Source organism: Argentina silus (assembly GCF_951799395.1).
Source record: "Argentina silus genome assembly, chromosome: 19".
Classification (NCBI taxonomy): domain Eukaryota; kingdom Metazoa; phylum Chordata; class Actinopteri; order Argentiniformes; family Argentinidae; genus Argentina; species Argentina silus.
Window position 1 is genome coordinate 2,799,375 of NC_139673.1, and position 17,385 is coordinate 2,816,759.

General features: G+C 45.9%; 2 protein-coding genes across 3 annotated transcripts in view; both read left to right on the plus strand.

Annotated features, from left to right (window-relative positions):
- rhpn2 (rhophilin, Rho GTPase binding protein 2) overlaps positions 1-4,583 on the plus strand; it is a 31,350-nt gene extending 26,767 nt beyond the window's left edge. For both annotated transcript variants that reach the window (XM_083691527.1, XM_083691528.1), the window contains exons 14-15: positions 1,330-1,485; positions 2,135-4,583. In XM_083691527.1, coding sequence (XP_083547653.1) covers positions 1,330-1,485; positions 2,135-2,407 — 429 coding nt within the window. In that variant the 3' untranslated portion in view covers positions 2,408-4,583. The remainder of the gene's footprint in view (positions 1-1,329; positions 1,486-2,134) is intronic.
- A 2,353-nt stretch (positions 4,584-6,936) lies between these two features.
- cep89 (centrosomal protein 89) overlaps positions 6,937-17,385 on the plus strand; it is a gene marked incomplete at both ends in the record, with an annotated part of 33,258 nt that continues 22,809 nt past the window's right edge. Inside the window, 4 exons of the mRNA XM_083690823.1 lie at positions 6,937-6,978; positions 7,984-8,090; positions 8,451-8,606; positions 17,253-17,362. Coding sequence (XP_083546949.1) covers positions 6,937-6,978; positions 7,984-8,090; positions 8,451-8,606; positions 17,253-17,362 — 415 coding nt within the window. The remainder of the gene's footprint in view (positions 6,979-7,983; positions 8,091-8,450; positions 8,607-17,252; positions 17,363-17,385) is intronic.

Here is a 17,385-nt window from a genome sequence, read left to right on the forward strand (position 1 = left end):
CGACATTGCACAGATTATTTTATTATTTTATCTTTAGTTTTTAGTGAGGATTGGAACATCGAGTACTTTTATTGATGTTTGTCTACTCTCTGTGTTGTTTCTAAAATGAGTGTCAACATGGATGACTCGTTTACTGCAAAACAAATCTACCTACGGGTACAAATAAAGGAACCTGAACCTGAACCTGGATTCGTTGGCGGATTAACGACAGGAGCTACTATTACTGAAATTAATCGTGTGACGTCAGACTTCAATGTGTGTGTTCATTTACAGTCGTTGCGTCAAACACACTTGGCCAGCAGACTCAAAAGTGTTGCACAGAGCCAAATTAACATTGCGTTGTGTCCACGCCATTAAAGTAACATTTCAGCACAAACAAAACCCAAAATGGAAATCTCAGAATTCCTGGAAAGAGATGAGTGCAGCGTAGGGGCTTTGTTTTGTTCAGGAATGAGGACCCCCCCCCACGCCCACACCGTCCTCCTCTGGCTAATTTAATTAAAGTTCGGGGAGCTTTTGCTCCTGCAGTCTTTTCAGTCAGAATGCTCATTAATATCTGCTAACAAAGCCCAGGCCCTGATTAGGCCTGCCAGGCTGCTTGTAGAAAAGGATTAGCAACATTACATAAGGCTCTCTCGGTACCCCCCAGGGGTGCTCACTGTTGGCCAACTCTTATATGACTTTAATACTCCATTCAATTGGATTCTATGTTTTATGATTGATCGATTGTTCTTTTGAGTTTCCTTGGCACTTTCTACCCCTGGAAATGTAAATAAAAGGCTTGGGGTTAAAGTGGACCAAGTTAGGGTTAGGGCTATCAGGTTGAACAACAGAGTCCCTGTTGATGAAGTCATGTTTCCCACAGCGCTGGAATGAGAGGTCCGTCACAAACAGGTCTTTCATGTTGACCTTGTGCTTTACAGCGTTACACACACACAAAATCTCTCTCATACACGCACACGCGCACACACACACCCTCCCTCCCTAGCACCACCATGGTTCAAGTGCTTTGCCCTCTTGATAAGTGTGTTTGTTTTCCGCCGTTTCACCGGCAAAAATTACTCGAGACAGTCGACGCATTACATGTTTGCCGTCTTCTACCGAACGGTTTCACAGATGTTTAAGCAGTGTAGTGAATGTTGCATCAGGGAGAAACAGGTGAGACTGAACCTGTCGGCCTACAGATAAGCCCACGACTGTAAACATTGACACCGTGATGGATTGAGCCAGAGCCTCTCTCTCATTGGGCTGTATTTCTGGAACTGCCCCCTCATTAACCCCCCCCTCTCCCCTCCCCCCTCTCCTTCGCTTTTATCTCTCGTTTCCCAGGCGGACGGGTTGAAAGAGGGCGACTACATTGTTGCCGTGGGAGACACGGACTGCAAGTGGATGACCGTGAGCGAGGTGATGCGGCTGCTGAAGGACGTGGCCGAGGAAGGGACGGACATCCGCGTCGTCAGTATGATGGACAACAGCCTGCCCATGGTGAGCCCCCCCCCCCACCACACACACACACACACACACACACACAAAAAACATTCACCCCTCCCTAGCAGCTCTGAGGAAGCCAGGAAGGTCAACCTTCGTTGAGTTTCTGATCGATGATGGCAGCTAAATTGCCACTGGGATTGAAGCCATTTCCAGTGCTGTCAGATTCTCAGCTTTCGCCTTGGAGTGGTGTGTCTTCCTCGGCGTGGCGAATAAACCGTACGCTCAGTTTCCCATGACAAAGTGCTCTCTCACTTCGGCAAATGGAACAGTTTCTACTGTGTCAGAATCAGAATTCTTTTATTTGGCCAAGTATATTTGCACATACAGGAAATTGACTTGGTGAGGTTGGTGCGTGGGACATAAAAAACAATAGCAAATATTGCCAAGAAGTTTACAAAATAGCAATAACAAATTTACAAAAAAGAGCAGCAGAACAATACATCTTGTAGGCTGTGTGAGACTAAATGGCAATGAGGCTAGAGGCTGTGAAATGGTTGTGTTGCATCTTCTATGGTATGTCCCAATAGACTCTGGTAGATTTGCTAGTTAGTCAATCATGCTGAGAATTACCGTTTCTAAATCACTAAGATTCTTTCTCTGTGGTAATATTCTCCCCTCACCTTCTGACCTCTCTCCCCCTCAGCCCACCAAGAGCGCCACCTACTGCGGCGGCCTCCCCAAGACATACTCCATGATCTGCCTGGCCTTCGACGACGACGACAAGAACCCCAAGTCCCGCAAGGTGTCCAAGAAGATGTCGTTCCTGAGCTGGGGCCTGAAGAACCGGCTGAAGAGCGCCAGCACCCTGAGCCTCCCCACCGCAGACTACTCCGGAACTCTCTGGAACAAGCCCTGCCCCAAGACCTGCCCCACCTTCCCCCTCTCCAGCTCCTACAACGACAGTGCCCTCTACTAGGACACACACACCCACACACCCAGGACTGTATACATGCAGACGGACAGCGCACATGCACACACACACCCACACACCCAGGACTGTACACACTCACACACACACACACACACACACACAAACTCTACTGGCTTAGAGCCTACTGTACGGTGTTAATGTGAAGAAGAAAAAAGCGTGACAGCTCCAGATGTATTTGAAGGAAAAAAAAGCACCCGTTTGCACAGAGCTCCCCCAGTGCCATGTGTGTTCACCTGAGAGAGAGTCTAGGTCGGTCTGTTGTTGCTGAAGCATGCGCTGGCCGTTGCCTCGACGACCGTGTGGTGTTGAGATGGAGATAAGGAGCCCAGCAGGGCTGACGATCTGGTTTTGTTTGTTACAATGCAATTCGATACACTGCATATTCCCTGTGTATCCATTCCACATGGCCTACTGTACGTTGTAAAATGCCATAAAATTAGCTACGGTCTGAGAATGTGGAGCATTGAGCTTAATGTTACATTCACACAGAGGGGAAACAAGTTAAGTTTAAACTAACTCATTTTAACTGGATAAGTCATTGTCCTGATGTGTCCTCCTGTTGTTATTCCAACGTTTGTATAAGGGTAGGTGAAGGAAATCATGCTTTAACCATGGAGTCCGCATGTGTTGGGAGTGATGGATGAACACAATGCGCTGTAAGCTGCTGATATATATATATAAATATATATATCTTTATTTTTTATTTGTGTGTCATTTCTTATCAATATATGTATAATTACTGTTGATGAATGGAGGAACTGTGTTTGTTGTTGGGTGTTCTTCTGGGCTCATGTACTGTACAGGATGAGAGGGGCCGTCAGGAGATGTACCATACACCAAAAGCCTCTGTGCCATCAAAATCACATGCATCTTATTATGCTAGGTCGCTATACAGTACATTATATAGTGAGCTGTAAGGAAACTCTTCTTTGTATAACACACTATCCGCCCCCTCCTTCTGTAGTGCTGAATAGCCGTTCAGTTTTGGTAGAGCGAGGGGCACTCACCCTTAGAGAGCTGACAGTGTACTATGTCATGTGAATGTTAATGTGTAATGTTGCAGTTAATGAAGGATGTATTGAGAGCAGAAGGGAAGACTGTGGCTATGTTGTCTGTTTCCAATGCCAGGTGAATTCTATCACCCAGTGTGGTTTAGATCAAAGTTCACAGACAGTCAGTTAGAATCTCCACCATTGTCTTTACTTGTCAACTGGATTTACATCTTATATTTTGCTGACACTTTGCAGTGTTGGGCTATTTCATTATCTACAAAGTAGATTATTATACATGTTTGATAATCAAATTATTTATGTAATAAAAACAAAAAGGAAACAAAAAAATATGAACATGTATGTGTATGTTGTAACTTTTGAACTAGTTTGTGGATAAAGTTGTGAAGTCTATGTTGGTAATATGCTGTTGCAAAAGAATGTCTGTTCAGCTTTCACAGGCACACTTGTGATACTGGGCTCATATGTAATACATTGGTACAAAGGTTTATCTAAAGATGTGTGCTTCATCTTCTTTGAGGAAATGCCATTCATGGCTAACTATCTAAGTGCTTCTTCAAAGCAGGATATTGTCTATAACATTTGGTACTTGGGCTTAGTTGAACTATAAGACTCCTGTTGTACCTCAGTTTTACATTGTATTGTCAATCTATTTTGCTCATTACTGAAGTAAAATGGATGCGTGGAAAGAAAGCGAAACACCCTCTCTGCCTTGCCTATACAGTTTTTAATATAACTCCAGCACGCCTTTTTGCATTAATATGAAGGAAGACGATTGAAAGGGCACATTTAACTTCATGTGTGTATAAATTGATATGATAGAGTAGTTGCATCAAGTATTGATCCTGTTCTTCTTCTGGGAGGCCTATACCTGCACAGCCCTCATTGTTGCCCGTCTTGCAGTGTCTGTGTATAGTTGCACATGTTGTTTCTAATTTTGGTTGCTCTATTTGTACGTTCAATGTCCCCAGGCTTGTGTAGGCATTTTGTTTATTGCTCATGGTGTCTATGGCAAATCGGCCATTACTTCACGTTGTCCTTTACTGCACAATACTTGTGGTGACGACATCTCGCTATTGATTGTCTTGTCATCGTTTTCGCAGTTGTTTCTGTCAACTTCTGAATCTCAATAAAATATGGGGATAAACTGATTAAGTGATGTGTTTCTCTTGTCTTCCATGGGAGTGAATGTAAAGTGCTTTGAACTTTTTAAAGCCACTTTATAGATGCTAATTATTACACATATTGTACAGTACCAGTCAAAAGTTTGGACACACCTTACCAAGAGTGTGCAAAGCTGTCATCAAAGCAAAAGGGGGCTACTTTGAAGAATCTAAAATATGAAACATATTCTGGTTTGTTTAACACTTTTTTGTTTACTACATAACTCCATATGTGTTCCTTCATAGTTTTGACTTCAATATTAATCTACAATGTAGAAAATAATAAAAATAAAGAAAAACCACTGAATGAGAAGATGTGTCCAAACTTTTGACTGGTACTGTATTTTTCTCCTAACATACATTTCAATGCATGAACTACAATGTCTTCAGCCTCTTTGAGACTGCATCATATCAACTGGTCCTCTGTGGCTCAGTTGGTAGAGCTTGGCACTGACAACGCTTAGTTTGTGGGTTCGATTCCCGCTGGGACCATATATACAGAAAAATGTATGCACTCACTGCAATGTAAGTCGTTTTGGATGAAAGCGTCAGCTAAATGGCATATACGGATATCATCTGTCATACAAAACAGGTAATTGACCCACAGCAGGACAATGCTCTTAAAAACACTTTCTCTTTAGTTTAGGTAACAATGTTTTATTTTTAGCTGACCCCCTACGACGACCCGGTCCAACCCTCATGGAAACCCCACGAGGCTCTGTTTAGGTCTTTGAAATCTTTGAAACCTGAGGACACACCATTCTCTGTGCTGGCCTGGGAATGACATGTGACAGAGATGAAGCCATTGTGACCTCCCCTCTGGAGACTGTTCTCCCTTTGCCTCCTGCATAGCATCTATCTGAGGTCAGCCTTCTCCTAGGATTAACAACCGCAGGAGGGGGGCCGCCCGCCTCTCATCCTGGCTGAGAGATAGCTGACATTCAGTATGTTTGGTTCTCATGGGGTTTGGAGGACTGAAAGACAGCGGATGACACACCGAAACTGAAATGACGTGTGCCCGTTAACATTAACAAAACTACTTTTGTTGTAGTCTTTCAATAGCCCGGAAGAGAGGTGAAAATAAAACTGTTATTATACAATATTACATATACTGTACGTCCCTGGGCATTTTCCCTACCAACTCCCACAGACTGAATCAGAGTTTAAGCACTAAAACATTCCCATGCTTTCCTCGCTCTGTGCACTCACGCTGTAGAACACAATAAGCATGAGAACTCTAGGCAAAAGCACAGACTGTGGAGGCCTAATGGATTCCAAATTGCTCACAGATTTCACTTTCTCATGTTGTGGCCTCAATGGTTTGGATGGGTTATTAAAGAGAAGACTTTCCCCTGCCAGCAGTGATGTCAGAGTGGTTTGTGTGTGTGTGTGTGTGTGTGCGTGTGTGTGTGTGTGTGTGTGTGTGTGTGTGTGTGCGTGCGTGCGTGCATGCATGCCTGCCTGCCTGCGTGGAATCAGCCTACATTACAAAATCACAGGAAATGAGCATCAAATGAAAATGTACATTCATTCAAAGCAACGAGTCGAGCCATTTAGTCAGTTCATTTAGTTTCTCCTGTGTTCTGTTTTTTTGTATGCAGTGTGTTCTGTTTTTTTGTATGCAGTGTGTGTGTGTGTGTGTGTGTGTATGTGTGTGTGTATGTGTGTGTGTGTGTGTGTGTATGTGTGTGTGTGTGTGTGTGTGTGTGTGTGTGTGTGTGTCCATTCTGATGTGTTGTACTGTTGCAGTAGGTTCAGTTGTCCTCCTTGTATGTGGTCAAACCAATGTAGGGCCGCACAGGGCATGTGTAAAATACTGTCAGCTCCGTTTCTGCGAGGTCAATGTTATTTGCGTTCGGGTTTACCCACCTATCCAATCCATGGTTCAGAGTTTAACCCACCTGTTTGTTTTTACCACCACATCCCTGACAATCGTCAAACACATTTGACAGTACTACAGCGCCACCTGCTGGCCCATGAGCAGTGGGTGGGAGAAATAGATTGCCAAAATTTGAAACATATGGCGTTGCTAAGAGGATTAAAGCTGGGCAGTGAGTGGCTATTCAGTTTACTGTAAGCCAATAAAATATGCCGTTGTATCGAGGTGGCCTGGAGGGCGAAGCGTCTGGATACGACGGCGGCTGCTGTAAATGTCCTGGAGCAGTTGAGCTTCTGCACCGTCGCCTGTTGAATGCTATGAAACAACAGATACAGTCATTAGGTCGTGTTGGCGAACACATTACCCTTAATAAGGGCCTTATTGTGCATGAACTCCAAATAGAAGCAAACTACGAGAACGTCTTGTTTCAAGCGAGGTGAAGGAAGAACTTCATCGAGAAGAATGTCTAAATTTAGCTTCAGGAGAAGTGAGAAGAAAGCGTTTGTAAGTCCAGTTGTGTACAGTTACAGTAGCTACTTCTGTCAGCTAGCGACACTAGCGAGCTGTTATCTATCTTTACCCCAGAACAACCAGCCTCTTGCTGTTATCTATCTTTACCCCAGAACTACCAGCCTCTTGTTGTTATCTATCTTTACCCCAGAACAACCAGCCTCTTGCTGTTATCTATCTTTACCCCAGAACAACCAGCCTCTTGTGTTATCTATCTTTACCCCAGAACAACCAGCCTCTTGCTGTTATCTATCTTTACCCCAGAACAACCAGCCTCTTTCTGTTATCTATCTTTACCCCAGAACAACCAGCCTCTTGTGTTTGAGTCGTTTAGGGTCGGAAAGGCTGAGGTTGTCTGATCGAAGACGTTCGTTATGTTCGCATTGTCTTTTTTTTTATACGCGTTTTATCAGTGATTGATTTTGGCAAACATTTCATCAACGAGTAAATGCTGTTGTTAGACCCATTTAAAATACATATAAGTATAGTAAAAGGTTTATTAATGTAAGTTATTAGCAAGTGTTGTTACCAAATAAAGGTTGAAAGCTGGGTGGAATCACTCCCTCTGCTTCCACCCCTGCTGTTAAGATGTTTTTCTCCTACCGTTAATGATAATTGATAATGATAATGATAATGATTGTCACTAATTGGCCAAAGATTCACCTCACCTGTTCTTCCAGGTCTGAATCAGTTTACATTAGTTTAGAGGAGGATAACCACCAGTGCTATAGACCTGGCCTTGAGTTGCAAGAGTCCTATGAACCAGGACATTTTCCTGACCTGGTCATGTGGTCAGGAAAAACTCCTAGAGCATATCCGTACTTGGTACACGCTCTAGATAGACCTCAAGAACGCATTTTGGAACCCAGCCCCCATACTTACTCATTCTCATTAAACTCTGTAACATCCATGTAACACTGATACATCTTCTCAAACGTCATGGACTCGACTTTGTCATCATTAACCTATCCCTAACAAGATTTTCCATGGTCTATTTAGATGCACATAGCTCATGGCTTGATCCCTGCAGCCACCATTGCCCCCAGGCCTGCTGTCCCCCGTACCCCTCCCCCCCGCAGCCCCTACCCCTCTCCAGAGAGACCCAGGTACTGTGTAACACTACCACACTGTAATCCTCCTCAACTCTGAGGCCTTCCTTCCTCCCTTCTCTCTTTTTCTGCCCTTCTCTCCGTTTTTGTCTGTCAGCCTTTTCCCACCATGTTTCCATCGCCTCAGACGACTTTCCATCCCCGTGTCAAGCTAAGACTGAAGTCTGGCATATCCAACCTAAAAAAGCGTCACGGAGCATTTCAGTAACTTAATGCATGTTTGCCTTTGACCCACCCATGGGTCGTATTTGACAGTGTGGTACTCTACAGTATGATAGTCGTGATATGTTTGCATTGCCATCCCTCCCTCCCTCCCTCCCTCCCTCTTAACATGTCCCTGTCAATGCCCGGTTACAGGTCTGCATTGGCAGCGGCCATCTTGTCCTCCTCGTTGACCGGACGGACAATAGCCATTCCTACTGTGCGTCACAGATCTTTCTCAGAAAGTGACTGCTCTCGTTCAGAGGCCCACACTGCATTTGAGCCTTACGCCAGCACATGCCTCTACACAAGGTAACCTGCTTTACTGTGAATCAGGGTAACACTTTACATTACAATAATTATGGTGGTTGTTGTTATTTTAAGTGTTGTTACTGTACTACTACAGCTATAACCTAACTCCCTAAGACCCTAACCCCCAAATCCAGAGTAAGTACAGTGTAACAATGAGTAATAACAATAGTAATAACTTGTTGCAATCCACTTAACAATAGTTATAACGCATTAATACTGACTCCTTCCTCCAGTGGGGTTTTTTGTGTTTTTAATCATATTTTTTGTTGATTTTTTTCAGAGAGAGGGGTGGGAGTGGTGGAGGACATCACACAGTTTGCAATATACAATGTGTTACAGTGGTAGATCTGAGATCTATTGCTTATGTCTTCCTCAGAGACAAATGGCACGAGTCTTTGGCTGGCAGGCCGCGTTTGCCCTCCCCTGGTCACTCTAGTGAGGATGATGATGATCATGATGATGATGATGATGATGATGATGACGATGGTGAGGAGGAGGAAGAGGACCTAGAGAGAGAAGTGCTGTCAGAGGACTGTCATGTGTACCAGTCGTTGGAAAGGCAGGGGAGGAGTCAGACCAGAGAAGACCTTTATGCTCTGCCAATAAAACAGGTGTGTAAGATTAATGTTTCTGACAGAATCTTGAAATGAAGTAGATGAGATCAGACTGTCAAATGGTGTTTTCCCTCTTGTTCTGTGTGACAATCTGAATCAACAGAAACCTTTCATAACTTCATATTCCTACTGTATGACCAGTGAGTTAAACTCTATATGAATCAACAGAAACCTTTCATAACTTCATATTCCTACTGTATGACCAGGGAGTTAAACTCTATATGAATCAACAGAAACCTTTCATAACTTCATATTCCTACTGTATGACCAGTGAGTTAAACTCTATATGAATCAACAGAAACCTTTCATAGCTTCGTAGTCAGTCAGTTCTCAGACTAGTTCGGGTTCACGGTATCAGCAACACGGAGCCATGAGGTGGAGCTCTTCATTCAGATATTGCTAGACGGTGCTCTGCTCTGTGACTATGGAACTCCATTGACTCCAGTCATTTGAAAACCAATTCTAAGTAAAACAGCTTTCGCTTGGATTCACGAGAGAATCTTTTTTTTCTGGCAAAAGTATCAAATACTGTGGTGGATGTAAAATATATTGATATGTAGCCTAAATGTGTATGTACTGTGTTGTAGGCTACAGTCATTCACCTGGGCAAATGCATCAGGATACACAGCTCTTTGCTTTAAGGTGCAATGTCATCCGCAAACAGTTTGATTTATTCCACCGCTGGCATCTATGATTAATTGAATCCAAAACAAACCTGCAATCAGAAAACCAACAGAGCCTTAATTCCCGCAGGACTGCACACAGCAGAACAGCTGCTGCTCACAATGAGGTGGGACTCCACCACGGCCCGGTGCGTCAAAGTGGATCGTCCCCTCTAGGTCAGGACAGTGAAATGAGTGAGAAGTAATGAGATCACCTCGCCTTCATCGCCGCTCAGCAACGATTAGCCCGTCACATCTGCGTGCCGTATGTTGAACCCCATCTGCTCTTCTTTTTGGATCACCTCAGTGTCACATGTTGCACACCCACCAGCAGTATATACACACATTTCTAAGCAGAGTTAAGTGGTAGGCTGAACCCCCCCCCCTCTAGTGCCCCCGAACGAGAGCTGTTATGACTCTATCATCAATATGCAGTTGTCAACGACGACATGGAGTGGTCGTGAGGGCATTGCGGCATCGTTCGGTGGCGCTACCGGTCGGCCATCTTGCTCGAGGCCAGATCAGACAGGCTACCTCTGTTGTTTCTGTCTCCCTGTGGCTGTCAGTCTGGTCGTCCCCTATCGTCTCAGATAGCTTGTTTTTCTCTTCAGCAGAGACATGCTCAGCGAACCGTGTGCCCAATAAAAGAGTGAACGCTGCTCTGCAGGAAGCCAGATCATGGATTACTCTGAACAGTAGAGTTATACCAATGCGCCTGGTTATGGAACAGGCTCGTGAGGTTTCTGTCGGGCTGTCTCCTTTGCGGGGCTGGCCTGGCTGGTTTAGCTCTGGGCGGGTCGGTTGCTTGCCGACACGTCAGAACCTCCTCACCACCTTTTAAGGATCTCTATGGCTTGGTCCATTATTACAAGATTGATTGTGCAAGGAATTGTGAACAGCGTGCTGCACCGTTGTGCGCAACATGGCTCTCGTGTAATTTGAACATAGATTAGATATCCAAGGACATGCTACAGATCCCTACAGGGGCGATGGAGGCTGGTGGAAGAGATGGATGAAAGATGACAATGGACTTGACATCTATGGAAGCGAGAATAGTGACGATTGGATGTAGCTAGCGAGAAGGAGAGCCCGCTGTCCGTTACGTGTCAGAGCGGCACGTTGAAACCTGTGAGGGAGGGCTGTGAGGACGTCGGCAGCTTGTCAGAGGGTAGAAGGATGGCCTGTTAAGTGTGTGATGGTCCTCATGATTAAAACAGAACTCCCGCTGCCATTGATGCTCTTAGGGGCAACCCAAGGCAACCTCTGAATTAAAGATTCTCTTTAAAAAGGCATGAATCTGCAAGAGAGAGGACATGTCAGGGGCCGTGTTAACTCAGGGTACGGGTGTGTGTGTGAGTGTGTGTGAGTGTGTGTGTGTGTGTGTGTGTGTGTGTGTGTGTGTGTGTGTGTGTGTGTGTGTGTGTGTGTGTGTGCGTGCCTGCGTGCGTGCGTGCATGAGTGTGTGTGTGTGTGTGTGTGTGTGTGTGTGTGGTGAAAGTCAAAGTCAAAGTCAAAGTCCAAGGCAAAAAGGTAATCTAAACCTAACAAAGTTTCACAGATACTCAGTCAGGTCTGCTTTCCGAAGGAAGTTGGTGCCCAAACATTGGTCTTTCACTACTGTTCATCATCAGAGTCTGAGGCAAAGCGCCGTCCTTCTCTCTGTTCTCCAGGGTGCTGTTCAGTCAGAGGGCACTGAGGAGACAGATGACTCTGCCTTCGACGTACCGTCCCCTCTGCCTCCAGGTTGGTTTCTAATCCCAGACAAACTGTAGTTAAACCTCCACCCGCCCCCGCCCCCCCTCCGCCCCCCCCCCCCCCCCACACACACACACACACCCTCCGATCTATTATCTTTATTAAACTTACTCCCTATACTGCTGCTACAAAACAAATCGGTTTATTTTATTTTGTATTCACTGTATTCGATGTTATTACTGCTGATGTTTATATTTCAGCTAGTATCCTTATTACACATTCTGTTGTTGATATTGATTGATGTTGTGGAGCTGCTCTGCCTCAGGCGTTTCGTGGCGTTGTGTACCGGTATCCAATGAAATGACAAGAGACTTTAGACTTTAGTTTTCTGTTTGCTCCGAACTCTGCAATGATTAGTCTCTATATCCTTTGGCACATAAATGAGCAGCAGCTTTGCATATTGTAATTTCAACCATGTCTTTTCCTGGCGAGAGGAGTGGATCGTTCGTGAGGTGTGACATTTGACACGTTATGTTTACTCCACCAGTACAAACTGACAGAAATGCTGCAATGCGTGCTACGACCTGGAACCTTAAGTTGTAGAAATCCTTGAGTTCACTTTGAAAGTGTCTTGAAGAACGAGTGTACAGCACCATACACAGCAGTTTGAATCCCATAATGACCATAATTAATAAAACCCTGTGTTGCAGAGGAAATTGAGGTCCAAGAGGGGGCAGTTAAGAAGGTAAGTTTTTGTTTTTTTCTCTCTCCCAAGTTAGAATTTCCTCCTTAAGCGTGTCATTATTTTTGATTAATTATGTTAATTTTGAAGCCACTGCTAAACGCCTGTGTCTCAGACCTCCTCTGCAGTGGGAGTCAGAGTCAGTCAGTCCGTGCGCCCGCAGGTTGGTTGACCTTGCCTGGGCATGCTTTTCAACGCCCCTATGAGACTCTGAAGGACAATGGCTTGAGAAAGACTGAGAGAGGCAGGATTTTTTAGGGGTCGCTTGTGCCTGTGTGTGGGCACATTGCCTTGCAGCTACTACCCCGTCCCCCCGTCCCCCGTCCCCCCCGCCACACACACACACACACACACACACACACACACACACACACCCCTGCTCCACCCCCTGCTGTGTGGTAATGGGGCAGGAGGCTTTTAATAGCCTTGTCATGTTTGGTAACAGTCTGATTGAAGCTGAAGCTGAAGCTGCCTGTGCCTGTGCCTGTGCCTGTGCCTACCAACCAGCCAATCAGCCCTCTCCATTGCCCTCTGCCCTGCCCATGGGCACCAGACAGCCACCAGGGAGACTGGGAGAGAGAGCTGAATAGTTTATTTCTCTCTGTCTCTCTCTCTCTCTCTCTCTCTCTCTGTATGTCTCTCTCTCTCTCTCTCTCTCTCTCTCTCTCTCTGTGTGTCTCTCTCTCTCTCTCTCTCTCACACACACACACACACACACACCCACACACACACACACACGTCTCTGGGGTCCCACCCGTGGCTCCTTCTCATCCCTAGATGAGGGGTGTTCTCTGTCGTTGTGGCGAGCAGGGCTGTCTTCTGTCTCTCTGGCGTGCTGCAGCTGTCACACCCTGTCAGGCCGTCCTCCGCTGGGTCCAGATGGGTACGTCACGGCCATTAGGAACAGTGCCCTGGCGAATGGGGCGCTGTCCATCCAGATGACGTCACCCCAGAACACGCATGATTTCAGTCACAACTGGATTCCTACATCGCACGGCTCACCGTTGCGTGATTGATTACACTACCGCTGCTCCTACTGCAGCACTGGATCGCCTGTAAAGTGTGATTTTTTTTGTGGTTTTCTCTACTTTACTTTATCAATACGTACAGATTCATATTCAGATTCAGAACACTTTGATGTGGCTCCTCTGTGGCTCAGTTGGTAGAGCACGGCGCTAACAACGCTTAGGTTGTGGGTTTGATTCCCGCTGGGAATCTCTCGCTTTGGGTAAAAGCGTCAGCTAAATGGTGTGTATTATATGTCCTCAGTGAGGCGTCGTCACGAGAGAGGCCTGGTGAGTGGCCACACACTGATGGCTGTCGGCCTCACCCAGCCGATGGGTTTCACCGCTGCATCTTCATCACCAGGCTGTGTCACTTAGGGGAGGCCGGTGGAGGCAGGAGGCAGAGGACGGGCTCGTTGTAACGCACAGAACGGAATGAGGAGTGCAATCCATGTGTTACAATGACCCTGTCCTCCGATTTCTACCTCCACCAGCCTCCCCTGGTCTCACTGTGCCGTGGTTCACCGTGCCTCCCTCTCTTTCACTCCTTCATCTTGTTGTCGGTATCACCAGATCTTTCGCAAGGACGTTTAATGACATTTCATCTCAGCCTCGTGCGTAGACAGATGCATGCAGTCACGTACGCAGAGCTGTTAAACGTCGATTCTGTTACTGCTGAAGGGTAGTGGAATAGTAGGCTGTTATCCAGATGACTGAATGAGGTCTGAATCACCCCCAAACTGCAGTCTTTTGTGTGGAACTTGGCTTTAAAAGCAAAGCCAATCATTTTTTAGGTGCCCCCTGAAGAGCTCTTTTAGACGTGTGACTGCCAGTTTTTCTGGCCCATTGTTTTGGAGTGCCTTTGATAAAGTCGAACACCCACACACACCGCAAGTGCACTGAATAATTTGCAAAACCATTCTGTGCCAGTCTACAGTGTGTACAACTACTGTCTAGAATAGTTTTTTTTATTTGATAGACTAACAGGTTTTTCATTGTTGGTCCTCACACAATGGCAGTGGGGGGTTTATATAGTGTTATAATGGGTGTGAAACTTTGGGTACGACTTTTCGGAGGACAAATGAAAATGAAAATGTCAGGTTGTACATTTGACTTTTTCATTAGCGCTTTCCATTTCTCTCTGTCTCTCTGTCTCTCTCTCTCTCTCTCTCTCTCCCTCCTTCTCCCTGTCTCTCTCTCTCTCCCCCTCTCTCTCTCTCTCTCTCTCTCTCTCTCAGGCACCGTTGCCAAATCTGGAGCAGCGGCCTTCCTCATCTCGTAGAGCCATGCCTTCCCCGGGTAATGACTTCTTATTATTCCAGCCAGAGTCTTGATGCGTACCACTAAGATCCCACATTCATTTTGCCGAGCGATAGACTTAAAATTACGCATTCCATTTCCGTGCCGGCTACAGTATTTAATACAGCCCTCCAGAGGGAGGGTTCGGTGTTTAGTGTGGGAAATGTGTTCTTCCGTGCCGCAGAGCCGTACCACTGTTATCATGGAGTAACACTTCCCAGCTATTTAAGTGGGCTCCGTGGCCTTAATTGACATCAGGGCCGCTGTTGTTCAGAGGGAAATTAGAGGGGGAGGCGATGAAAGGAATGGTAATGACTCTAACTGGGAGGGAGGGAATTGCCAACATGGCTGACGAGATACCCTTCTTCTTGTTTCTACCCTTTTCGGTTTTTGTAAATTAGGTCTCAAATTCACTTTGTGAAAAAAAACTGGGGGATATTGTGAATTTCTCAGAGTTTGCTGACATATGCAGCAGGCAGATGTGCAGTTATATGTGGAGAGTGGGAAGAATGATGTACCTTACTGTAAATAGACGGGGCCGTACTTGTGCAGCTATGCTCAGTGTGTGTTGTGGTTGTCCTAAGTTCATGCTTTCCATGGTTTGTCAGAACTCACCAAGCAAAATGTCCTGTCTACCCTCTGCTCTGCCTATCAGATCTGACAGAAGGCAGGAGGGCCCAGTCTCCCAGCGCGAACCGCAGTTCATCCAAAATGAAGTCTTCCACACAGAAGAGGAGTCCAGGCAGTAGGAGAGATGGAAAGTCAGGTTAGTGGATGTGACTGCATGGTTCTCCACCGGGTGTGTTGTGTGTTGTGGTTCTGTCTCTCCCCTTCTCATGCTGTCTGTGCTCTGTAACGTCTAAACACACTTAGCCTCCTACTTAGCCTCCACATGCATTACTCAGATCATCGCGTGCATTTCCCATCGACATCAATTCAACATTTACGCAGATGTTCGGGAGTCAGGATTCCACCCTTAGTGCCAATACACTGTACCACTCCTCATTCCATTCCATGCATTACAATGAGCCTGAGTCCTCCGATTTCTACCTCCACCGGCCTCCCATGCTGGTACAGTATCTCTGATGTCTGTTTCTTGTTTGATATAAACTTGAAAGAGCCATATTCCCACCATCGTTTCCACCAAATTGCTTCCGCCTATTAAACCGTTTCAGACCAGTGGCTCGGTGACAAGTGGAGGAATATATTTATGATTATGTCAACACAACCCATCTCACCCTCTCCCTCTCCTCATTAAAGACGCGAACGAGCCAGCAACAGCTAGGCTAGGCCACAAGGAGAGAAGTCTGTTTAGGATTATTTGTGAGGTTGTGTGCGGTAGGACCCAGGAGCAGAGAGGAGACCAGACAAGGGAACGCAGTGATAGGCTAAACATACAGATTGTGTATGTTATGTGTGATGTCTCTATGTCTGTAAGCTACTTGGAACCTGAATTTCCCCTAGGGATAAATAAAGTTTCTATCTATCTATCTAAAGCATCTTTACGTAAGTCGTCCACAGGGATGCGAAGGAACTCACTAGAGAAATAACCACGACCAGGAACTCACTAGAGAAATAACCAGAACCAGGAACACACTACAGAAATAACCAGAACCAGGAACACACTACAGAAATAACCACAACCAGGAACACACTACAGAAATAACCACAACCAGGAACACACTACAGAAATAACCACAACCAGGAACACACTACAGAAATAACCACAACCAGGAACACTTGAGGCTGAGGATACAAATGGTATAAACCAGGGATGGCCGGAGAGGCTGGAGCATAACGTAGGAGATGTCAAGCTAAGACCAGGAAGCAACAGAAACACACCCTTCTTAAAGGGAAGGGTCCTAATTAGTCATTAGCAGCACCCGGGTGTCCGTAGTCTCTGGGGGGTGACCAGACGGAACCGTGACATTATTCGGACGCAGCCCCCCCGTCTTCCTCTCCTCATTAACGACGCGACTGAGCCAGAAACATCTAGGCTAGGCTAGGCACCAAGGAGAGAAGTCTGTTTAGGATTAATCGGATGCAGTCCCTCTCCTTCTCCCTCTCCTCATTAAGGACCTGACTGAGCCATCCCATGCGTAGGCCAGGCTTAGGCTCCCTCCCTCCTTCCCTTGAGGCTTGTGTTCTATAATCAATGTTAATTGTGTGGATCCCTGGCATTTCGCATAACATTTTGATACCGGGGAGTTAATTGAATTAATGCCTATCCTAGGCTCTCAGAGCTGCAGCTGTAGCAAGATGCACCAGTCCCAATTACTGGTCCTGTGGCTTGGTCTAATCAGTGCTGCAGGGATGCTGTAGCTCACTGTCACCTCCGTGAGAAGACAGATTTTCGATGCTCATCCCTGTACAACTTATTCAGTTCAAGCAATCTGTAACCAGCTGCAGAAATCCGTGTAGCGTAACCCGTCCCCATTTCCAGCTTCGCTTATCACGGATTCTCCATGTCAGATTTTTCTTTTTTTTTCTTCTTCTTCTTCTTCTTCTTCGTGGATATCTAGCTATCTGTGAAAACGCAATTCTTATTCTGCGACTCCGGCGTGTTTATGAGGTGTGCGCTTTGATTTCACAGTGTGAAATTTTCACGGCTTATTAATGGTTTTATTCAGATGGCGAGACCGGAAAGTGATACGCCACAGAGACCCTCTGAATTTAAATGCAGCTGTGCAGCAGATGAATGTCCTGACGCACGGCGACAGGGGTTTGCACCGCCAGCAACGTACGCTGTTCTCTGCCACCCCC